The sequence below is a fragment of the Ailuropoda melanoleuca genome, chromosome 2 (genome assembly GCF_002007445.2).
Source record: "Ailuropoda melanoleuca isolate Jingjing chromosome 2, ASM200744v2, whole genome shotgun sequence".
NCBI lineage: Eukaryota > Metazoa > Chordata > Mammalia > Carnivora > Ursidae > Ailuropoda > Ailuropoda melanoleuca.
The window spans coordinates 162638882-162665363 of NC_048219.1; the positions used below are offsets into that span (position 1 = coordinate 162638882).

The 26482-nt window shown below is 33.5% G+C and overlaps 1 protein-coding gene across 2 annotated transcripts in view; it reads right to left on the reverse strand.

Annotated features, from left to right (window-relative positions):
• Positions 1–26482, reverse strand: part of BOLL (boule homolog, RNA binding protein) — a 47004-nt gene that overhangs the window by 16560 nt on the left and 3962 nt on the right. For both annotated transcript variants that reach the window (XM_034644413.1, XM_034644410.1), the window contains exons 2-10: positions 24188–24331; positions 21601–21692; positions 19649–19703; positions 18045–18120; positions 14928–15055; positions 10722–10793; positions 6411–6458; positions 5523–5651; positions 3348–3446 (exon numbers count right to left, since the gene is read on the reverse strand). In XM_034644413.1, the coding sequence (XP_034500304.1) occupies positions 3348–3446; positions 5523–5651; positions 6411–6458; positions 10722–10793; positions 14928–15055; positions 18045–18120; positions 19649–19703; positions 21601–21692; positions 24188–24331 (843 nt within the window). The remainder of the gene's footprint in view (positions 1–3347; positions 3447–5522; positions 5652–6410; positions 6459–10721; positions 10794–14927; positions 15056–18044; positions 18121–19648; positions 19704–21600; positions 21693–24187; positions 24332–26482) is intronic.

Here is a 26482-nt window from a genome sequence, read left to right on the forward strand (position 1 = left end):
TGTTAATCACCATACAGTACATCCCCAGATTCCGATGTAAAGTTTGATGCTTCATTAGTTGCGTATAACACCCAGTGCACCATGCAATACGTGCCCTCCTTACTACCCATCACCAGTCTATCCCATTCCCCCACCCCCTCCCCTCTGAAGTCTTCAGTTTGTTTCTCATAGTCCATAGTCTCTCATGTTTCATTCCCCCTTCTGATTACCCCCCTTTTCTTTATCCCTTTCTTCCCCTACCGATCATCCTAGTTCTTATGTTCCATAGATGAGAGAAATCATATGATAATTGTCTTTCTCTGCTTGACTTATTTCACTTAGCATTATCTCCTCCAGTGCCGTCCATGTTGCAGCAAATGTTGAGAATTCGTTCTTTCTGATAGCTGAGTAATATTCCATTGTATATATGGACCACAGCTTCTTAATCCAGTCATCTGTTGAAGGGCATCTCGGCTCCTTCCATGATTTGGCTATTGTGGACAATGCAGCTATGAACATTGGGGTGCATATGGCCCTTCTCTTTACTACGTCTGTATCTTTGGGGTAAAGTGCGCACTTGTTTTATAGGGACCTTAGGGTTGTGGGCTTCTTGATTTTTCAGCCTGCCTTCTGGGGGAGGGGCCTGCCATGCCGATACTCAGGCAACCCTGTTTGGGTAGAGTCTCCATGTCCCCTGTGAGGGGGGATGGGGATGGGCACACTGTGAACCAGTATTTCCAGGCTTTTGTTCTCTGGTGGCTTTCCCTGGCGGTTTGCTGTGCCTCTTCTGAGAGAGCAGCAGTAGCCGAATCTCAGCCTCTGTCTCAGAACAGAGGGATCGCAGACCGCTCTCCACTGGTGTTCTGGCCACTTTAACTCTGATTCTGTTGGTGCTGCTCAACCCTGCAGCATCCCGGGATGTGTGCCCCATACCCGCTGTCTACACCCTCACTTCCAGGGCCGGCGCGTCTCTGTCCTTTGTGTTTCTAACACCGCCAGCTGCCAGCCGCCCCCACGTGCTCCAGAGCTCCCGGTCTCAGTCTGGTTCCAGTGAGCGCACCAGAGCTCCGTTTCAGCCTGGTCGCACACATTCCCTGGCTCACGGTCTCAGTCTGCTCTCTCGCGGGTGCCAGTCTGTGAGTCCGCCCTCTCCCCCGTGCAGGTGGCTACCGCTTCCCGGCGCCCTAACGCGGCGCCTCCCTCCCCCTTCCGTTTATCTTCCGATATCTGCGGGGTTTCACGGCTCCCCGCTTCGTACCTCGGTACTCAGCGCTGGAGATGTTCATTTGTAGAGATCCAGATGTATCTTCCTGCGTCTCATGCTGATTCTGTGGATGTTCAGGATGGTCTGGTACCTATCCAACTTGACTCAAGGGACCGGCTGAAAAAGGGGTCCCCTACTCCTCCGCCATCTTAACTCTGCATCCCTATTCCTTAAATCTTGAGTAGGAATAAAATATTCCCTAGGATGCATCCCATGTGATAACCAGAATTATTATAACCCTTAATGAGATAGATTAAATATCAACTTGAAACAAGTCAGTAGTTTTGTTCCCTTTTGGTCTGCGGCATGGTAAAGCAAAGATTTGTATGAAGACAGAGGGGTGAAGTCCCTTTTAGCAGCATTTCTCTAGACATGAAGAGGCAGGTTACTGGTTCCAGTTGTAAGGTTATATGCACAAAGATATCTATTTAAGCCTCTGATTTATATTCAACATATGTGTACTTTCTGTATGACTAAATTAAAGAGTTAGATAGCAGTTTCTCTGTATAATTTCTGTCATTTCCTACTCACAGATTTACGAAAATGTAGAAAAGTGTTTACTCTTAAAGTACAGGAATTAAACTTTAAATTAAGAATGTGTAGCATTAATATTCTTTGAAAATTTCTCCTATCCTAGCACCACTCCATCCCCTATTGGCATTATTCAAGCAGTACAACTTCAATCATTTGTGTTTATATATATGGTCTATGTAATCAGTAACTGAAAGAACTAGTACTTATTTAATATGGCAAAGCTCTTTCAACTATTCCTAGAGAAGTATATTTGGAGAAAATGTTAACATCAGAGGAAGTCTGTTTTAGAAGATTTTGATACTATAATAGTTCTCTATAGATAAAGTTTAGGAACACTTGAGGCTGTGACATTAGGTCATATTATGGTCTTATTTCATGTGTGCAGTACAGTAGTAATAGTAGTGAAGGAATGCGGTGAGTGGTGATGGGATGAGGAGATATGAGAGAGGGGGGAGGCTCCTTAAAGTAGATTGTCTTGGTATTGAGTTCCAACACATAAATAAATATGCGTGTGAAATAGCTAATCTCTATCATTCTATTGTAGAGTACGCCTACTTTCCTTACCAAAGTACACTGTAAGCAAGACTCATATTACCATCACAATAGTTAATCAATCTGTGGTTCTTACAGATATAGACCATTTCCACCAAGTAATGATGAAGAGTTTCACAAAGAAACTAGGTCATAAGGGAATAAGCAGAATTCCCTGCTACATAGTATATTTGAAATATATTGAATATATATGTGGATCTAACTGGATTCCCACTTTTTGACTTGCAACTGATTTAGGATGCACAAGCACAATTCCCAAACTGGAAGAGTAGAGTGTTAACTGATTTCATTTCCCCATAAATGCTATATGCCATTTACACAACCAAAATCTGAGTATATGAAATATTTAGGCAAATTCAATGAGACAAAAGGTTGATTAGAGAGTACCAGGGACTGGTAGGGAGAAGAGAATGGGAAGTTATTGCTTAATGGGTACAGATTTTCTTTTTTTTTTTTTTTAAGATTTTATTTATTTATTTGACAGAGCCAGAGAGAGAGGGAACACAAGCACACAAGCAGGGGGAGTGGGAGAGGAAGAAGCAGGCTCCTAGCAGAGGAGCCTGATGTGGGGCTCGATCCCAGAACGCCGGGATCACGCCCTGAACCGAAGGCAGACACTTAACGACTGCACCACCCAGGCGCCCCAATGGGTACAGATTTTCTATTTGGGGTAATGAAAAACTATGGAAACAGATAGTGGTAATGGTTGCACAGCACTATGGATGTAATTAATACCACTTAGGTATAGACTTAAAAATGGCAAATTATAAGTTATATACATTTTATTACAGTAAATAAAACATTTTTGACCATGTGTGGTTTGTAACTTATTTAAAACTAACTGTAAAAATTATAGTTAATTTAGAATTGTATGTTCTTCACATGAAAGAATTCACTAATTCTGTTCTTCTGATCACAAATGTGATATAAATATCCAAAATTATTTCTTTTCAGAAAAGAAATTTGAAAAACTTGAAATATGACTGAAAAATATAATAAAAAATCAAAACAAACTTACTTTAATTGGTTCAGGCTGCATCACAGGTGCAGGCATAGCGATGGCACTTGGAGCATAATACTGGTGATATGTTGCTTGAACTCCATGATCAGTATAAGGCTGTTACAAAAAAAATGTATTACTTTCATTTATTAATTCAAAGTATTTATTCAAAGTTGCAATGTACTAGGCACTTTTCTATACAACGGAGGAACACAAATGAAAAACACATTCCCTATCTTTAATTAATTTATAGACTGATCAGGGACAGTTGAATAGTCAAAACTACCGTAAGTCCTATGAAATATATATAGAAGAAAAGAACTACTTGATTTAGCTTAAGAAAACTGGGGAGGTAGTCAGAAAAAGTTTTCTAGTGGAGTTGATGCTTGGATTTGAAGAATTAAGAGAAAGAATTTGGGAATAGTATATACAAAGACACCCCATGGAGCACCTGGGAGGCTCAGTGGGTTAAGTGCCCAACTCTTGATTTTGGTTCAGGTAATGATCTCAAGATCCTAAGATTGAGCCCTGCATCAGGCTCTGAGCTCAGCAAGGAATTTACTGATCCCTCTCCCTCTGCTCCTTCTTCTGTTCTCTCTCTCTCTCTCAAATAAATAAAAAAAAATCTTAAAACACCCCAAAACAAAAAACAATATACCTCATGTCACAAGGCACGCAGGAAGAAAAAGCAAATTACATTTGGTGGGGGGGGGGGATCAGACTGGCTTCAAACTTCTTTATGGCTACACTCAACACCAGAAAAGGGTAGACTAGAATTTCTATAAGAAAACAGTACTGTTAAGAGTTGAATTTGGTTCCCTCAAAATGTATATTGAAGTCCTAACCTCTAGTACATCAGAGTGTGACCTGATTTGTAGACAGGGTATTTGCAGAGGTAATCAAGTTAAATATGGTCATTTGGGTAGAACCCAATCTAGTATGATTGCTGTCCTTACAAAATTGGGAAATTTGGACATAAAGATAGACAAATAATGTGCAGGGAGAAGATGGCCATCTACAAGCTAAGAAGAGAGGACTGAAACAGATGCTTCCCTCATGGCCCTCAGATGGAACCAGTTCTGCCAGCACCTTGATCTTCAACTTCTGGTCTCTAAAACTGTGAGACAATAAATATTAGTTGTTTAAGCCACCGAGTTTGTGGCATTTTATTCTGGCAGTATGAAGCAGCTATTTTATAGCTAGTGTAACTGTCTTTCTGACTTATAGACAACAATGTTGAACAAACAGGCATGTAAGAGCTCAGAGAATATAGCACCCACAAGCTTTCTTTAACAAAGAGTACTTTACAGATTTAGTCAAGCAAGTAATGAATGGAGGGTGAGATGAAAACAGAGAAATCCTGGTAGAAGTAGTGATAGTAACATTAAGATCCAACTGTGGAAATTATTGTTCCAGAACATCATAATGTTATAAACCTCGGCAATATAAAAAGATAATACATTCCAATTGGGAGGTGGGTGCTAATTTTCTAATCTTTTATAACACTGATTTAAAACATACCCGTACAGTTCTAGGCACATAGATGGTAAGGTAAGTAATGGTTTGGGAATGTAATTTAAAGACACTGAAGATAACATTTACAATTTGTAGTTATGAAATATTTTTTTAAAGATTTATTTATTTTGGGGGGAGGGGCAGAGGGAGAGAGAGGAACTCCAGCAGACTCCTGACTGTGTGCAGAGCCCGACTACGTGGGGCTTGATCCCATGACCCTGAGATCATGACCTAGCTGAAATCAAGAGTTGGATGCTTAACCGACTGAGCCACCCACGTGCCGCATGAAATATTTTTGATTTACATATTTGAAGGAAGAAGTTTTTAAGATTTTTTGAATTTTTATATGCTTTTAATTGATAGAATGTTAGTAACAATACATATTGACAGGCAAGCCAGAAGAAAGAAATATTTGGTATCTTACTCTTTCAAGGACATCAAGTCAGAGATTAGCCTAGTACAGTGAACAGTTGGTTTTAGAAATGGTTCAGAACTAGTTAATAAAAAAGTCTAAGATGAAGCGTTCTTAGATATATATATAAAAGGGGAAAGGTGTGAATAAATCAAAGAAAAAACACGTGCAGCTTCCATGAGGGTCTTAAATATTTTTAGAAAAGAAAAAGAAAGAATGTTAAGATGAGACAGTTATAGATAAATTACCTTGAGACTAATGCATACCTCTGGAATTGAAGCTTCCATCAGAGATAGCGGAGGAGGAACACATCCACCATCTTGTGCAATTTCCACTGGTTGATAAATAACCTCAGAAGGTTGCAGGTATAAGAATGGAGCAGAAGTGGCAGGGGACTAAAACAAACCCATATTTTTAATTCAAATATGATTAGTTATTTCAATTAAACCAAATGACTTACCCAACAGATGACAGAAATATTTGTTTCACATTTTGCTGAAGTTCTTTTCCAGGGATAGCATAGATGTATCTTGTTACAAATTTCAATTGTGTAGATGTGATTAAAGAACTTTATCACGGGTAAAAATTAAAAGTTCTTAGAGCTTCAGAACCTCTTATAAATTCAGAAAATAGTTATTTAAAACCACTATCAAAGGTTGTAATAATATAACATAGTATTTGAGTTGGCATAAACATCCATTCTCAGCTTTGAAACTTCACATGGAAGTGGGAAATGTCATTAAATAGTCTTTTTGGTGGTATACTATTTGTATCAAAAGTTGAGAGATGGTTTATTTACTTAGGAGCACATGGCAAACTGAAGCAAAATCTGAAGTACAACTGGAAAAATGATACATTTTCCCATAATAATAAAAACTAATTTTTCATGTTTATATAAGTATTCACTTTTTAATAAAATGCTTTCACTTACATGATCTCATGTGATCTTCACCAAGATCAGGAAAAGGAATTTACAAAAGTATGGTATCATTACTTCCATTTTACAAATGAGAAGGCTAAGAAATATAGTGATTAAATGAACTGCAAAGGTATCACAGTTACTAAATAGAAGCAGAATATCTCAAATCTAGTTCTCCTGACTTTAATATCCATTCAGTCTTCACAAAAACAGAATGAAAAAAGTTAATATTTACCTGAGGAACACTCCACTGCCACTGTCCTGGTAGACACTGTGCAGGGGCCTAAAATGAAAATCAAAGAAAAAAAACCCACCCAGGTTATAAACAAGGGTCAAAACTGAATACCTATATGCAAAAGAATGAAGCTGGATCCCTAAACCTCAAACTATATACAAAAATTAACTCAAACTGGGTCAAAGACCTAAATGTAAGAGCTAAAACTATAAAATTCTTAGAAGAAAATGTGTGTAACTCTCTGTGGGTTTGAATTAGGCAATTAAAAAAATTATGACATGAAAAGCACAAGCAACAAAGCAACAAAAGAAAAGAGATAAATTGGACTTCGTCAAAATTAAAAACTTTTGTGCTACAAAGAATACCACCAAGTAAGTGAAAATAAACTCAAAGGATGGGCGAAAACATTGATAAATTATATATCTGATAAGAAACTCGCATCTAGAATATATAAAGAAATGTTATAACTGAATAATAAAAAGACAAATAACCCAAATTTAAAAATGGGTAAAGGATATGAATAGATATTTATCCAGAGAAGATATGTAAAAGTGGCCAATAAGCTTATGTAGTTATTGAACATCATTAGCTTCAGCTTATGGAAATCAGTGTGATATCCCTTTATATCCACTGTATCCACTAGGCAGGCTATAATTAAAAAGATGGTAAGTGTTGACAAGGATGTGGAGAAATTAGAATCCTCATAAACTGCTGGTGTGAGTGTATAATGGTGCAGTCTTTTTGGAAACCAGTATGACACTTCCTCAGAACTTTAAACAGAGAGATACCATATGACTCAGTGATTCTATTCCCAGGTAATAAGGCCTACGATAAAGGAAAACATATACCCACATAAAAACTTGTATAGGAATGATCACAGTAGTATTCTTTATAACAGACAAAAAGTGGGAATACCCCAAATGTCTGTCATTTGATGAAAAGATAAACAAAATGTGTTATATCCATACAATGGAATATTATTCAGCCATAAAAAGAAATGAAGTACTGATACATGCCACCACATGGATAAACTGTGAAAACATTATGCTAAGTGAAAGAATCCAGTCATAACCACATATAGTAGACTCCATTTATATGAAATGTTCAGAATAGGCAAACCTATAAAGACAGAAAATAGATTACTGGTTGCCGAGGGCTGGGAGTAGGAGGAAAGAGGAGTGACTACTAATGGGTAAGGATTTTTGGGGGGAGGGTTGATTAAAATGTTCTACATTTGACTGTGGTATGGTTATACAACTGTGAATTTAGTAAAAAACACTTGCACATTTTAAAAAGCTGAATTGAATGCTATGTGAATTATATATTAAAAAGCTGTTAAATAAAAGAGGGTCAAATTTTTTAAACTCATTGTAAAATGATAATATAGTACACTTTTATTTCTTAAACTAGTTATATTATTTTTTAATAATAACTGTTTTATTCTTTAGTTATTTTCCATTTTTAATAAAGTCTTTTTTCATTATAAAGTAAAAAAACAGAACAAAGAGTAAGAAGATGCCATGGATCTGCTATCTAAACTGAATCACTGTTAATTTAGTGCTAACTACTTTAGTTGCTAATGGATGACATCACTGTATTATGATGACCAAGTTAATGTGAAGTCTATGTTCTGTAGTCTACATTCAGAAAGGCAGGATAATAAATAATCTCTTAAGAAAATATTTTAATAAAAAATCTGAAATAAAATGATTTATATATAGTTTTTAGATAAATGAAATTACTATCTTTTTATGAAATAAGACATGGAGATAAATGCTAATTAAACCACATATTACCTGATTTGACTAATAAAAACTGATAAAGCTACCAATCTTAGAATTTGTAAAAAGAAAGAACAAGGGAAGATTCTTATCAAAGAGGCAGATGATGAATATATACCTGAAAAGAAATATATGAGGTGAAATGATTTTTTTATATTACAAAATATATTATAAATTGGTACCAAAATCTTTCCTAATATCTAGGTAACATACTTCCAGTTTTATAATTTGTGTCAAGCAGAACACTGGGGTCAAACTATAAAATTAAACTGTATTAGAGACTTTCAAGAATGTATTGAGTACATTAAGTGAGCTATAGCTGTATGTAATCAATTAATGAAGGAGCAGCTAGACTCAATGGCATGCAAGAAGAAAGCAACTCTATTTTTTCTCCCCCCCCCCCGACACTTTAAAAGCACTGTGTTGAGCTGTTCTTCCTTGCCCCAGGATAAAAATTGGGACAGATCACTTTTTGGGGTGTAGCGGATTCCAAATGTTGACTCTCTAGTTAGGTAGTTGTTTTTTGTTTGTTCGTTTGTTTTTTTAAGATTTTATTTATTTGACAGAGAGAGAGCACAAGCAGTGGGAGAGGCAGGCAAGACGGAGAGGGAGAAGCAGGCTCCCCACTGAGCAGGAAACCCTTCACCTGAGCTGAAGGTAGCTGCTTTAACCGACTGAGTCACCCAGGGGCCCCTCTAGTTAGGTGGTTTACTGGATTCTTTTGGTGATCTTCCTGCTGAGAACTTTTTTCTTTTAAAGATTTTTCTTTATTAATTTGAGAGAGAGACAGAGCAAGCGAGAGCATGAACAAGGGAAGCAGCAGAGGGAGAGGGAGCCCTACTCAGGGCTTGATCCCAGGACCCCGGGATCACGACCTGAGCAGAACAGATGCCCAGCTGAGCCACCCAGGCACCCCTCCCTGCTGAGAACTTCTAACTGCAATTCTAGCCCTTGATTCTAGAAGTCTACTTCACACAGGTTCTTTCTTTATTGGGATCACCTTAAAATTTTTTGAAAAGGGTCTCTTCTGTGAGGTTCATTTTTTGCTCTTGGGACACATAAACCTTTGCTTGTTGTGAGTAGAAGTTCAACACATTCTCATTGTAGTCTTCTCTCCAGGCTTTGCCTCCAGAGACTAGTCCAGCTTCTTCTTTGGACTTTTTAATTAATTAATTTATTCCCCCCCGCCACCTCTCTCTTTGGACTTCTTTTAGGAGAGGTCAGGTCCAAGTGCCATCTCACAAATTTCAGGGGACAAACATTAAGTTTTCTTAGTCATTCTCTGATGTCTTCTTTACTTGGTTGGGAAGAAGGGGACATGTCATAGCATTCTAACAACTCTCTTTCAATCTCATCCTCCCCTCATATGTGCTCAAAGTAGGCAATAAGCTAAGAGACCCCCAACTGGTTTCACAATATTTGGCTTGTCATATTAAAAGATCTGGTACCTAATGTTCTGTCTTTGGGACTTCTGCCAAAATTCAGAGGCAGCTTAGGGAAAGTGATATATTTTAAATATATTTCATTAAGTTATATTTTAAATATATATCATTAAGTTATTTTCATCTTTAATAAGTGAAAGAAACACTTTAGTTTTATATTTAGCATAGTAATAGGATTTACAAGTTTATTTACAAATAAATAATGTAATATAACAATATATAATAATATAATAAATTTAAATAAATTTAAATTGTAAATTCTATTTAGAATTTAAATACCACCATCCCCCAAAACCCAGTCTAATATTAAAAAGAATTCTATTAAACTTAACATTTAATCTGGGTCTATTTCAAAAGTTCAAAAGAAAAAAGAGAAATAAATTCTCTTCCACAATTCCAGAGGTAGGAAAGAATGTGATTTTATTAGTGAGTGCAATAGATGAGAGGTTGGCAAACTTTTCCTATAAAGGGCCAGAGGGTAAGTATTTTAAGCTTTGCAGACCATAATCTCTCTGTTGCAACTACTGAACTCTGCCATTGTAGTACAAAAGCAGCCGTAGACAGTAGTATATCAACAAATATTCTTTATTTACAAAATACTGAAATGGTCTGGCACTATGGCTCATTAATCCCGTCTCCCATAAGAATTAATGAAGAGTGCTGGTTAACTAAAAGAGGCTGCCATAATATAAACCATAATATATTACTTATTTTAATATAGATTGTTAAATATAATAGCAAGAAAGTGACATAATGTTAACAATAACATTAAAAAATCAGCCTGTGATCCAGTATGTGTTATCTGTATGTTGTTTTGGAAATTGTTTCTAAAAACTTTTTAGATTAAATGTTAGCCGGAGGAGCAAAACCGACCTCATTACTTTTGGTTAAATGAAGCAAACATTCCATCTTCTTGTATGATATTGTTTAGTTCCCCATAAGAAAAAAAAAAAAGCCAGCACTGCTATCAAGGCTTAACTATCTCTTTTTAATTATTAGAGTATTTGCAAGAGAAAGAATACAATGAAAATTTACCCAAAAAGGACTGACAGTATTAAAGAGAGTTTTCATTGTGATTTCATGTTTACCTGGTAGTGATATGCAGGTTGCTGATAAACTGGCTGAGCTACCATCACAGGGGAACTAGACATAGAACGTGACTATAAGAGGAAAAAAAAATTGAAAAATTTTAGGCCTAGACAAAATTCTTTAAAATAGTTTATTATAAAATTTATCCTGAATTGTTACCTAAACCCAGTGAATTTATGGTCTATAATTGGAAATGTCATTTTTCTACCTCTTATTTATAGTATGACTAATTCCACTTAAGTCTACTAAAATCATCACAGTATTCCCACTTTTCTTTGGCTTCATTTTCATGGTAATGCTAAAACAACCACCAGAAAAGTTGCTTTTAGTCCAAAGATTATAAAAATATAGTTCTAAGAGAATACTTAAAAGAAAATGACAGCTGGTCTTACGGTGACACTGCCTATTTCCATCATGAGACCAGCAGTAGATAATGTTTACACAACATAGAACTGAATGAATAATCATATCTGATTTTGCCACTGATTTCCCACTGCTTATAAATAATTAAATCCTAGTCCTTTGTTATACACTTAATTAAGGCAAATACATTACTTACTGAAGCATTTATCAAATCATATTTTATTAATTTGACATTTAGATGAGTTAGTCATCCAATAAACATCAAGTGATTTCTCTATGTTTGAAGAAAGTACACATAACACTTCATTATTCAAAGTACTAGAGTAAACCCCAAAATAGATTATTTAAAACCAGACCATTAATAAAGCAGGCAAATTGTATTATAAGATAGGTAAAATAAGCTTTAATAATAGCAATTAAAATTCAATTTCTAACATGGGATCTACTTTATAGTTTTGCTTTAATGTTCACTCCCTCCCCTCCACAAAATGAAGTATCATAGTTTTGTACAGTTTTCAGAATATAATATGCTAATAAAATTATACCACAAATTAACATTAGAAAAGAATAATGTAATTTACTATATTATTTATTTTCTATTAACAGATTAAAGGAGGAAAAAAATTTCAGCAGATATAGAAAAAGATTTATTAAAATTCAATACCCTTTCATGATAAATTCAATACTCTTTCATTCTTAGCAAACAGAATATGAAATAATTTCCTTATTGATTTGGGGCAATAATTCTCAATCAGGTATGACTTTGCTCCCCTAGGGAACATTTGGCAATATTTTTGGTTTTTAAAGATGTGGGGAGACTAGGACACTGCTAAACATCCTATCATGTACAGGATTAGCCTCCAACAACACAGAATCATCTGGCCCAAAATGTCAATAGCGTTGAGGTTGAGAAACATTGGTTATGGCTAAGATTATCTTCCAAAACCTACAGTGTATACATAAATATATACACTATATATATACATATATATATAAGCATATATATAAGCATTTATGTAAGTATAAATAAAGCTGAAATATGAATCATTGAACTTGTTTTCTTCTTTAAGAACAAGGTCATGTTATCCTATAAATACTATAGCAGAGACAATGCTGGTGCAGTAACTCAATGGAGAAAAAATGAGAAAAGAGCAGAAAGAAACAGAAGTATACTAAATCATAAATGATTGTCTGTATCTAAGTTTTGGAGGGTTACATTTGTTAACAAATGTTAACATTTAAAAAAGCATTATTACATACAAGTCACAACCTATTAGGACGTATGATTTAAAAATATACCATCATAAAAGCAACAAAAACCAAAGAGTACCTAAGAATAAATCCAACAAAAGATATGTTAAATTTATTTTATGGAGAAAGAAAATTTTATTGACAGATGGAAATAAAAGACTTAAATAAGTGTTTGTGGATGGTAAATTTCAGTATTATACCCAAATTAATCTACACATTTAATGCAATTCTAATAAAAATCCAACAAAGGCTTCTCACAGATTTGAACAAGCTGGATTATAAAATTTATAAAAGTAGAGACTTAAGGATAGACGAGAGACTCCTGAAGAAAAAAGTGACAGGACTGCTCTATCAGATTTTAGTGCTTGTTCTAAAGCAATAGGAATTAAAACAGAATTGGGCAGGGCAAACACACCAATGGAACAGAATAGAGAGCCCAGAAGAAACCCACCCCCCAAATGTGGCATTTCATAGAGGATTCATTTCAAAATAATGAAAGAGGATGGATTAGTCAACACATGAACTCCAGATTTAAGATCTAGATGTGAAAAACAGCAGTACTATAGTATTTTAAAAATAAAATATAGAATATCTATATTGTGATAAGGAAGTGTTTTTTTCTTAATTTAAATTTTTTATTCTTTTTTTTGGAAGTGTTTTGTAAAACAGCAATAGTATAGTATTTTAAAAATAAAATACAGAATATATTGTAATAAGGAAGTGTTTTTTTTAATTTAAATTTTTTACTTTTTTTGGAAGTGTTTTGTTTTAAAAATAAGAGACCGAAAGATGAAACCATTTCCATAAAGGAAAACATTAATACATTTGTTAACATTAAAACAAAGAATTATTGTATGACCAAAAAAACTCTGTAAAGTTAATGGACAAACCACCCACCAGAAGAACTCACAAAATTCATATAATGAATTAAAGAAAAAACAAATAAATCCAGTAGAAAAAGATAAAAGATAGGATATGAAAAGGCACCTCACAGAAGAAAAGTGGAATGGCCAATAAATACCTGAAATATGTTCAATCTTACCAATGACTAGGAAGATATAAAAACAAAATACTGTTTCATAATAATATTGACAAAACTTTAAAATTAAAGTTTAGGCAGATTATGGAGAAATTGGAGCTCTCATAAACTGTTAGCTAAAGTGTAATCTGGTATATTTTGGAAAGCCGTTTGGCAACATTTAGTCAAAGATGTGTATATTCTAAAAAAAAAAAAAAAGATGTGTATATTCTATAATGTGAAATTCGACTTCTATGCATACATGGTAGCCTAGACCAAGGTAGGGGAATACAAAATTTTTCCAGTGGTACATGGGCATGAATAGGTTTAGGAGTATTAGTTTTTAGAACCTAAATTTCATATGTACTCTTTCCTGATTTGATCTGTGAATGTGTCTGTGTACCATGTATCTGTCTTCTTTTCATAGCTCCCTTTCACAATTACCATTCTCCTTCATGATGAAAGGCACACTTCTCACCCATTCTGGATTTGTTATAATGCTTTGTTTGGGAACATAAATACCAAAAGGGCATCAAACAAATAGATAATTCAAGAAGGCAATGCCCTTGAGAAATGAGAGAAGCGAAGCAAAGCAAAAAAAGCTTGTATGAGAAATATTAAAGGGGAGATGGTCCCTTACCTCATCCAGAGAACAAAATAGGTTACATGATGGTTAGAGGAATACATATTAACTCATTTATCTGAGCTTAAAAATAATTAAAATAATTAAAAGTTACAATTTTCTAATAGAAATGAAGTTTTATTTGATTATTTTTATTTGGTTGACTAGTTTTGTTAACAGAGTTCTAGACATTTTCCATCCTTTTTTTTGAGGTATAACTGACATAAAACATTATATTGGTTTTAGGTATACAACATACATAATATGTTACATTCCTAAATTATTTAAAATTATAAATTTCAGATATCACGTTAAAAATGAGTATTCATAATTTTTCAGAAAAATTTTAGAGGATATACAAGTGAAAAACTTTAAAGATTACTTTCCTAGACAAACTCTCACATAATACATACAAGATTCGGATGTTCACTATAGTCTTGATTACAGAAAAAACTTAAAATGTCCATCAATAAGGGGATATACACTCATACAATGGAATATTATTAAATATTAAAATAAGTGAATTAGATATACTAGTATCAACATGGTCTAATCGCAAAAACATAATGTTGAATAGAAAAACTGATTATTTATATAGTGTTTAAAAATCACCCAAAGCAATACTACTTATTGTTTAAGGATACCTACATTTGTAGTAAAAACATAAAATGATAGGAAAGATATTCTGGTTATATATTCTGGATATGTCTGAGGAGAAAAGAGGGTAAGAAAGTAAGGACAAGCAGACTTTACCTGAATTTCTCATATTTCATTTCCCCTTATTAAAAGAACTTAGGTAAATATGGCAAAATGTTAATATTTATTAAAGTGGTAACTACATGGTTGTTATATTATTATTCATACTTGTCTATGGTTGAAATATTTCAGAAATAAATGTTTTAAAAAATTGATAGAATAGATGGAAACCCTTTCAAGATGAAAATTACTTACAGGCCAAGGTGGTGGGACAGAAGTTACCTCTGGAGTATGAAAATAAGCAACACCATTATGATAAGTGTAAGGATATCCAGTTGAAGTTGTTAGATACATTGTTCCAGCTGCTGGCATTATACTGGAACCTAAAGCAAAGATTAAATAATAATAATTAAAACGTTCAGTTTAACTTTTAAAAAGATAATTTCTGAACACTTGAAAAATGTTTATCTTAACACACCTATATGGTTACAGTAAAAATTGAATGTTGCAAATTTTTAAAAATTCCATATGCTAAAGTATTTTCAAAGTATGTATTTTCAAACTCACTATCTTAGAGCTTTTATTAGCTTAAAGTGAATAAAAGAAAAAGAAGTTCAATAAAGAATACTAAAAATTCACCAATTTAGATTTTAATAGCAATGTAATCAAACACAAGTCTTAAAATTTACATTATTTTCAGCAAGGTCATTATTTTTACAAATATAAATTATATATGAAGTTAACTGAAGACTGTAGACACTGTAATGAAGTTCCTAAGACCTTAGTAAGACCTGTATTTGTAAAAGGCCAAAGATGATGAAGGTAGTGAACTTGGAAAGTTTCCTGAAGACATTTTGGTTCCACCCTACAAATTCTTTGGATCTACTATCACAAGCATTCATTGAGGCTATGACTCTTTTATTCTCCAGCCTCCCTTTGCTATAACTGCTGCTTATTGCAAACATGTCCACAAATCTTCATGTGTAGTTCCAGGTTCCCATCTCTTTTCTCAGATCAAGTTATGTATAGCCCCTCCCTCCCCCAAAATAAAAAAATATTTTTTTGTCAAGAGAACACTTGAAAAATTTATATAAGGCAAGTCAGTTTAAGTATTTGACCAGCAAGTTTATGTAAATTACTGGAACTGGCAATCCTCCTTCCATTACACCGGTAATTCTCAAATTTTAACATACATTAGACTCAAGTGGACAGTTTATTAGAATACAAATTCTAGGGCCATATTTGCAGAGATTTAGATTCAGTACGTCTGGGACAGGGCCTGAGGATCTGCATTTTGACAGATTCCAACTGAACTGTTACTGGCTGCAAACCACACTGTGAGTAGCAATGGCCTACCACTTTAAGCAGCACTACTGCTTCTGAGTGTTTATATTTTCACTATATTTCATCTAGTATTGTTACTGCTTATGTAGTGATTCTTAATCCCATCCTTTTAAGAATATGATGAAAACCATGAATCCTTTTCTCAGGGATATATATACATTCAAACAAAATTTTGCACACAATTCAGGAGGTTTATGGATTTTGCTTCAAAGATACTAAAAGAACCACAGGTTTATCTGTTAAGTAAATAAATAAATTTTGAGTGAGTACTATTACAAGGCATTGAACTTGGCTGGTGATACAACCAAAAAGAAAAAAGAAAAAAAATTGGACATGCTTTGTGGAAGTTAGTTTCTGGTGGGGAAAATAGTTATTAGCTTATTACACAATTAATTAAATAAAAGTTTGATAAATACATTAAGAGCTAGTATAGGGTATTACACTGGGTAGTATGAACTTTCTAATTGTATTTAATTTGTGAAATGATGTTTGGGCTGAGCATTAAAGAATGATTGGGAAGCACCCGGGTGGCTGAGTTGGTTAAGTGTTTGACTCTTTTTTTTTTTTTTTTAAAGATTTTATTTATTTATTTGACAGAGAGACAGCTAGTGAGAGAGGGAACACAAGCAGGGGGAGTGGGAGAGGAAGAAGCAGGCTCTCAGTGGAGGAGCCTGATGTGGGGCTCGATCCCATAACGCCGGGATCACGCCCTGAGCCGAAGGCAGACGCTTAACCGCTGTGCCACCCAGGTGCCCCCAAAATTAAGCTTGTTAATTGTTAATTTCTTTTTCTTTAAAGATTTTATTTATTTGACAGAGAGAGAGAGAGAAAGAGAGAGAGCACAAGCAAGGGAGTGGAAGAGGGAGAAGCAGGCTCCCCGCTCAGCAGGGAGCCCAATGTGGGACTCGATAGCAGGACCCTGAGATCATGACCTGAGCCAAAGGCAGTTGCTTAACCAACTGAGCCACCCAGGCACCCCTATAACTGTTAATTTCTAAGTCAAAAATAGAACAGTCCAAAAGAGCACAACTGTTAATTTGTTAACAGATATACAATAACCACCTAATGTTTTAAACATCCCAGTAGACACTAGGACACAGTTAAGGAAGAATAAGAAAATTTAGTTACTAATTTCATGTATCTCCTTCTAGCCACAGACTATGATAGATTTTAATAAATATTTAGGCAAAAAGCTAACTGTAAAGATGCTTAATATAATAAATAGAGTGAGAAAAAAGTAGACAACATTACAGAAATTTAAGGAAGGCACAACTTTGCCAATTCTTAAAGCTTTAGGAATTGTTCCTTCGTAATTATGACATATCTAGTTGGGCTACAGTATCTACCATGCAACTAGAGTTTCTGATATTGGTTCTAAATTTTTACTTTCAGTATCTTCAATTTCTAATTTTAAATTACTCTTATAATTAGAAAAATTTCTAATTAGCAGTACCAAAAATACTTCTAATTACTTTTGCAATTTTAAATTATATATATATATTTATATTTAATGTTTTTTTATTATATTATGTTAGTCACCATACAGGTACATCCCTGGTTTTTGATGTAAAGTTCGATGATTCATTAGTTGCGTATAACACCCAGTGCACCATGCAATACATGACCATCTTACTACCCATCACCAGCCTATCCCATTCCCCCACCCCTCTCCCCTCTGAAGCCCTCAGTTTGTTTCTCAGAGTCCATGGTCTCTCATGCTTCATTCCCCCTTCTGATTACGCCCCCTTTCTTTATCCCTTTCTTCCCCTAAATTATATTTTTATGTAGAAGAGTTTCCTTTAAAGATGTAACTATATGCAATATATGTAAGCACCATTATTTCTGTACAATTTTCCCTGCTCTCCAAAATCTAACATATATTAATTTGTGGTAAGAAGTATTCATTTGATTATCAACTTTATTAAATGAAAGAAGCCTGATATTTTAATTAAGTTCTTGAAAAAGTCTAATATTTCAAAAAAGAACCATGCAAAAACACTGAAAAATACATTAGTCCTTAATACATACGAGGGATTCCTACTTGTTGTTTTCTTATTGCTGGACCAATGTTCAGTTTCTTATCCTTATAATTAAGCTTTTCAGCCTAAAATAAGAAAAAAATTATTTTATTATCTTGGTACTACTATGAAACCAATAATGAAAAATTAGTGAGAAACAATTTTTAAAATTCAGACTATAACATTTTTTGAAAGCAACAAGGAATACTGGAAAGGGCAAAGTCTTTGGATATTAAAACATCTGGGTTTGAATCTTGGTTCCAATGCTTTGACCACAGTTCTTTAATTGGAATATAGTCGACCCTCTATTCATAGAGCACATATTTGGGAATTCACCTATTCACTAAAATTATTTGTAGCCCTAAAATCAATACTTGTGGCAATTTAGTGATTACTAGTGGACATGAGCACAGAGGTGGAGATTTTGAATTGCCTGACATACACAGTCCCAGGCTGAGGTCAAACAAGGCAACACTCTACCTTTTGTCTCAGTTCTTAAACAAGAGTTTGCTTCATGTTGTTTAGTGCCATGTTTTATGCATTTTTGTGTGTTATGTTGGTGATTCTGCTATCTTTTTTTTTTTTTTTTTTTTTTTTTTTTTTGCTATTTAAAATGGCCCTCAAGTGTAGTGTTGAAATGCTGGCTAATGTTCCTAAGCACAAGAAGACGTCATATGCCTTATGGAGAAAATGTTTTAAATGGGCTGAATTCAGACACGAGTTATACCGCTGTTGGCCAGGAGTTCAATGTTAATGAATCAACAATATGTATTTAACATGATGTCTTTAAACAGAAACACACATAAAACAAAATTATGTATTGACTGGTTGATGGAAATAATGTAAACAGAAACTTGTGTGAACCTTGTATTTCTTCTAGGAGCAACAGTCCAATATTTGCTAATTGAGTGTTCATGGCGACTTTATAGAACATAACTACTATGAATAATGGGATCAACTGCATGTGATTTAATAATGTACAATTCAAACTCTGTTTTTTCCTAAAAAAAATTAAATGTAACATTTGTCAAATTTAAAGTTAGTACACTGAACTGTAAGCTAGACTTTTTCTATGAATGTTCTTAGCTTATATAATTTTTCAGAAAAGAGGGAAATAATCTCAGGTAATTTCACTCTAAGAATTCATGTTTGTAGTGTTTTTAGGAATTCAAAGTGCTATTAACACTTCAGGAAACATCTATTCCCAAGTTCTTAGTAAGCAAATAAAGTAAAAAATTATATTACAACTTCACAAACATGCTCATGCAATGATTTGGAATTTGTTCTTCTGTAGATAAAATTTCCATTTAATCTTTTTTTTTTTTAAAGATTTAATTTGTAAGTAATCTCGACACCCAACGTGGGGCTCAAAACTACAACACCAAGATCAAGAGTTGCACACTCCACCAGCTGAGCCAGTCAGGAGCCCCTGTTTAATTTCTTTTTAATTCAATTTTTTTGGAGAGCAGTGTTAATCTTGAGATGCAAATAAGTTAAAATTTTTTTTCTAGCAATCAATCATTGTACTGGAATGCTAATAATGAAAAAAATATCCTAAAGATTAATCTCAAAGAAACTCCAAAAAATGAAGTTAAGTACATCAAAAGATCTTACCTCTTGTAAAATTTTTTGTGCATCTTCTTGTGTTTCAAAAGTGATGAAACCATACCTAAATAAATACATTAATTATTTTCTTAGAACATTTCATTAGCATTATATTAAAATTAAATTTCTTTTTAAGAATGGGCCACTGTAGGAATGAGCAGTTTTCTATGGTGCACCATCATGCAAAATTTAAGAGAATAATTCAGAGCATAACACTGTCACCTCCTCCTAGAGTCAGGGCACTAAAAGAAAAAAAAAAAAAAAAACAACAATCCAGGATCTTAAAACAGTTTCAGATCTGAGCTGTATACAAGGCAGGAAAGCTTGAAGGATTCATGTCCTAGCTTACAAGTTAGGATAAAATAAATTTTAGTACAGAGCAATAATAACATTTTATAATAACAGAAGTTTAGCTTAAATAGGAATCACAGTAGGAAAAAAAACTTTAACAAAATAAAAATTTCAAAACAATAAAATTTTTTATATTGACAAATGAGTATACAGATGTATTATTTATTATTAGCACAAATAAACTGATAATGTAATTATTAGTATTTCCCAAACATAAATCAATTAAAAATATGTATATCATAGATTTTATATCTACTTTTAATATATAATTGTTACCTGCAGAGTACAATTCATATAATGTTCAAGATACAAATACAGTATGTATGCAATATCCAAAAAGCCGAAATAGACAAAAAGATATGAAAGAAATAAAAAGTATATCCCCCCCTGCATAATTTCTATTTAGATAACTTAAGGAAACTAGAGTAGTGATAAATATCTTGACTACTATTTTGATTCATAATTACTCTATTGTATAAAAAGTTTATTTTTTTAAATGAAGGAATTTCTCTTTTTTCTATTTGCCCAAACATTAAACAAGGGCTAAGGAAATAATTTTATGCTAAATTTTTTTGGTAGAATACATACACCACCCAGTGGAAAAGGCATAAAATACAGTTTACGTTTCTACGTGTTTTTCAATGGTTAAAAAAATGGATATTACCAATATATTGCAAATTCTATTAACCAAATACAAGTGGTACAATCTCACCTCATCCTAATACTATTTGTCAGTCTGAGGAAGTATCTCAATTGTTTAAAAATAACCTCTCTGCAGAATCCCATCTCTTCCAAAGTGCTCAACTGACATACTTAAATGTGGTTTCCCACTAGTATAATTTTTTATCCACCTCACTGGTCCTTTCTCTTATGTCTATAAGTATGTATGTCCTGCCTCTCTTTCAAGAATAACAGACACAATCCTTCACTGATCTCCGCTGTCCTACCCATTTTCTTTAACTCTGTTGTCAAACTTCTTAAGTGAGTACACTATGTCAACTACCTCTTCTCTGAAATTTGGCTTTTGCATATACCAATCCACTGAAACAGCTATAAGGTCATTAGTGATTTTTAGACAAATCCTACTGATTTCTTCTCAGTTTTCATTCTCTTTGATTTGGCAATTAAAATCATTCTCATTAAAGTTGTATTTCTCAGGTTAGTTCCCTAACTAGGTCTCTGAGGCAAAACCTACAGACATTTCTTTACGCCAGCTTTTTTCAAATAAACCTCTCTCTAATCTAAATCAAGCACACAATTACAAAAGTATCTGATTCCTTTAGCTTCTGGTTCCTTAGCTACTGTACATTACTCAACATTAAATGCTTGCTACCTAACTTTGAATGGTCCTTCAGCCCATGCGAGAATAACTTCCCAACAAATTAAGGAATGTTACAGCATCCTCCCCTCTCCAAAATACACACACACACACACACACACACACACACACACACACACACACGAAATGGGAGATTAAAGGTTTGAGGAAAAGAAGAGGGGATGAAATTCTCTTTTTGAAAAATGTAATCAAAGTATGTTAGCATATAAAACCTAATAATCCAATAAAAACACAATTGTTAATTCTATGTACTTTCTATAATGATACTAACCCTTTGGACACTCCAGCTCTGTCATTTACAATCTTCACTTCTTTAACAGACCCATACTGGGAAAAAAATTTTCTTAAATCATTTTCATTTGTCTAATGGCATAAAAGAAAAACACAAAAAATATTTTTAATTGTTAAAAAATGAAACAAGTCTTATGCTTGTTTTGGAGACAGAAAAGATTATAAGCAAATAGTAATATGAATATAAGAATACCTCTTAGCATAAAAACAGTACATAAACCACTAAATTATTATAATCAATGTAAAAACATTGCTTTATGCAGTAACTATGTTGTTAAACTATTACAATCAATAAAAATTTTTTAAGGTGAATTACTTTAAAACTACAAAGAAAGTCTACTAATATTTAAAAGAAATTCTTTTTGGTCAGTTTTTAAAAAAATAATTTGAATTAGGCATGGCTGTAACTATAGTAAGGGCATATGACTACTGGTTCTTATGGCTCAGAGAGGCTCATGATCATGGCAGTGGAACTAGGATGTTGGCATATACCAGGGCCTCTATTTTAATCAGCAGTCTCCAGGAAGATTAAGGTTTTAGGAAAGGAATATATTTCCAAAAGTACCTGAACACAGTTTGTGATACCAATGAAGTGGCTACAACATATAAAGTTTTTAGATAGTTTATCTGTATTCAATATACATTTTGGCTAAATAATGACATTATGATCTTCAAAATTAAAATCTGAGTCATTATTAGACTATAATGTACAGGAAATCTACAAAGATAGTTTTAATTTAAATAGCCTCTAAATAGACTCATATCACCTTTTCCTAGAGTATTCACACTAAATTCATTGCGATTTCATTTTCTGGCTCAGGTATAACTATCCCATGGGTAGCTATATCTCTAGAGAAAAATTTTCTCTATATACATGGAAAAAGACATGCCCAATAGCAGAGCAATGCCTCTTGAGTTCCTCTGCTACGTCACTACTTACATACATTATCAGTTATTAGTTGGTAACCTAAAGCTGCTGAACTGGATGATGACAAATGCTGGGTTAATCTAAGAATAATTAAATACCTTTTATTTCAATAAACTGAAGATGGAATCAATGTCAGAATAAGAATTTTTATTAGATACTTGAAAACAAATTAACTCAAACTATTCTCTGATAGAAGAATCACTAGTTCAATTTTGCAGCTCTACTTCTTAGTTGAAAAATAAGGAGACAGAAAGTCAAGATGATTAGGTATGAAGAGGGATGGGCTATAAATTTCCAAAAAGAAAAGTTTTAAAAAGTTTGACATGGCTTGCTACTACAGTAAACTATTTCCTTGTTGTCATTTGTCTGGTTTTGGAAAAGGGATAAGTATCAGGGAGGGAACCCTAGCAATTACCTGAAAGCTATAGCTGCATTGTAACAATGGCCTCCAAAGTTCATAATGTAGTTGAAAGAATTCCGTAATCTAGAATAGCCTAGCCATACAAATGTTTCCATTTACTGAGGATTTATTTAAAAAATATACTGTTTGTAATATAAATTAATTCTGAACATGAATACTCAACTTGAATATTTATGGTCAGCCATTAATATTTTCCATAGAAACAGAAAATCTTTTAAAAAAATAAACATTTCATTAGAAATAATTTTCCTTTATTTTTAGTGAACCAATCACATACTTGCTTAAGAATCATTATTCTGACAAATACACTAAGTGTATTTGTAATTTCATCCAAATTGTGAAAGACTGATTATGGGGAAATAGTGAGTAATAAATGTTATACCCTAATGGCACAAAGTTTTTTTTTAATTAAGAAAAACAACTATCCCTGTAATTTGCAGTCTATAAAATGGAAGCTTGGAAATCCTTCTATATATACACTTGGAAGTAAGGATATTCTACTTAAAATAGCCACGTAAGCCTTTCCTATAGGTGTTTACTACTTCCTCCCAAATGGAGCTGCAAAACATCTAACAGCAACAACAACAAACTAAGCCTCTCTGAAACAGTGAAATAGCTGATTACATAATTAAAATATATTAATGTTAAGATGCTCTATTCTGACAAGGTCACAGGCATTTTTTTGGTGATCAAATTCTTAATTAGGTAGCAGAAAGCAATTTGTGAAAGATGGAAGTTGAGGTGATGACTCAGTGGAAAACTGAGAGTAAAACTGGGATAAAGAACCAGGATTTCATAGGACTAAATTTTGTGTTTTTTTAAATATTAAGTCTTTTAAAAAAAATTATAGTCATGCATTATTTGGTTTATTGGAGTACTACATAATAAAGTATAAGTAGTGTGGTATGGTGAAATAAAGAATATGAAACTATGAGCCAGACAGAATACTAGGATTCTAGTCTTTACTCTGTCACTAAGAAGCTAGGAGCCTATAGATATGACAATGAGCCTCAATTTCCTTGTATGTGAAACTGGACAATTACATATATTCTATTTAACCTACATTGTTATTGAAAAGATTCTTTATAGTAAGACAATGTGAAACCTACTAATCATTATGCAATTGGTAAGTATTATTATTTTTGTAGTTGTACAAAGTATTTCTGAGAAAATAACTTCTAATGCAAAAAATACACTACTGCATGCATAAACAGGTACCTTAAAGTCAATTCCTCCTACAAAGATGCGATTAGGGATCACTGTTCCATATCTTGGGGCACTTGTTGGGTTATTCAAAGGCACAGGTGACACAGGATTAGAGGATGGAGATAATGAATCTGTTTGCGTCTGATTTGATGTTTGCTGTAAAATAAAATTCTTTTAAACCTTTAGCATTGGGTATAAGTTTGATGCAGGCTGAAAACATATATCTATGAAAAAGGTGAGTCATTTGAGCAAAATGTAGTATTTTAGACTTTAATTTTATTCTAATATTATGAAGATTACAGTTAGAACTAATAACTTTTTGGAGCAACAAAAATATGGGAAATACAGAATCTACTCCACTACAGAGAAAATCTTAAATTATTTAAATATACTTATGTTAACTGTTATTAAATATACTATTTAAATATTATAAATGTTGAGGAATATTAAAGTAAAAAAAAAAAGTTTGAGAAAGAGAAAAGCAGCCCCAGACAGCTGGGAACTGGCTTGGTTCTGGTGTTGTTAGGAGTTGGCCTGGAGCTCACAGTAAGGCTATGGTGTTCTCTTGTTAACAGACATTAGACAAAATTACTCTGTGATTGTGATGGATCACAATAAAAACAAGACCATTCCATAATCAGGTCTGAACGCTGACAAAAACAAAAGCATTGTCCAAATCACAAGAATGACCAAACATCCCTCTATCCTGGCTGATATGTGTAACTGCTCCTTCTTTACCAATCACAGATTTGGCTTCAATCTATTTTTCTTACCTTCTAAATAAAAATTAACATACCCAATCATAGAATTCCTCCCATTTTCTGACAACATGTATTTCAGAGTAAAGCCCTTCTTCTTTAAACATTCTCTAAAAAGAGCATAATACAAGCCTAAATCCCATAGTAAGTTATTTTCTAACACCCTCTTACCAAAGGTTCCATGGTGTATGCTCTTCGTTGTGTCAACAATCAATAGATCCAACTTTACTTACCTACAGGTATGTTCCTGGTAGTCTTTGGCTAAAGGGCACTGACAAGTCAAGGAACTCTGACATTCAAGTTCACCATATTTCAGCTCTAAAGTCAAATTTTTAAATGCACTTGTCAATTTGAAGATTGAACTGATACCATAAAAAATGTATATACCTATAACTCATAGGTATAAATTTGTATACCAAAGAACTGAGCTCAGTACATATATGTTCACAATTCTAAGTTGGGGGCCTAATTTAGATTTTAATAAATATATACTAACATATAAGCCTTTGTACAATGGCAAGATGATAGACTCTTAACGTATATCTGAAAAAGCAAGACTTGAGAATAGAATTTTGAAGAGAAATGAATTACGCACTTGCTAATTACTTTCCTTAAGGGAACACTTAACAGACTTCTGAGACGGTCTAACATACTAAATGAGTGCTTCAAAAAGCTTGCAGTTCATAATTTCAATTCTCTGAGAAACAAATAAATGAAAATGAATCTCTAACTTAGATAATGGAGTTGTTCGTTTTCATATTTGCTGTCCTCTCTCACTTCATTGGCCAATAAAACCATAATCCCTAAATTAATCTCTTCAAGATATACTGAGAAATGACTAGGCCAGTAGTGATTACAGGGCTGTAGGCTGGACCTTATTGGGCTCTATTCTGCATCTAGTATTAAGAGGGGACAAACAACACATATTCCCTAATAAGGGAGTTCATAAAAACACCTATTAAACCATAGAAAAGTTATCACATTTAAAAATTGCTATGTTGTAGTTTCCAATTAAAATGGGAATCCAATCTTAACAGCAAGCTCTCTAGGCATTTGGAGGTTATTTGTAACTTCAGTCACAAATAGTGACTCTGTGGTGCAGAGAATGGATCATCTGGGATGCTTAGTTTTATTTTTCTACTGGGTATTTGCATTGCTAGAGATAATAGCACAGCTCTAGTAGATATAATCTTGTCTGTTTAGAGGATATAGAAATTACATTTGCAAAATTAAAAAAATCAGTCTTTATGAAATTTTCTTCTTAAAAGCAAAATGAATTCAACAGATGAACTCGTTTGTTCTACAATTTGTTTAAATAAAAGTTAATTCCATTATTTTTCCTTGAGAGAGAGATGACATGAACAAAGGTGAAAAGAGTGCTTTATTTCCTACATTGAGAAACTAGTTAAATGATACCCAGAAAGGAAAAACATCAACTTTTCCAACCTATTCACTTCAATCTCCAGTTTCTAAGACTCCTGCTGTACTATGGGTTGCAACCGCCTCATTTTTCTTACCACTAATCACTTTGCGACATGCTATATAATTT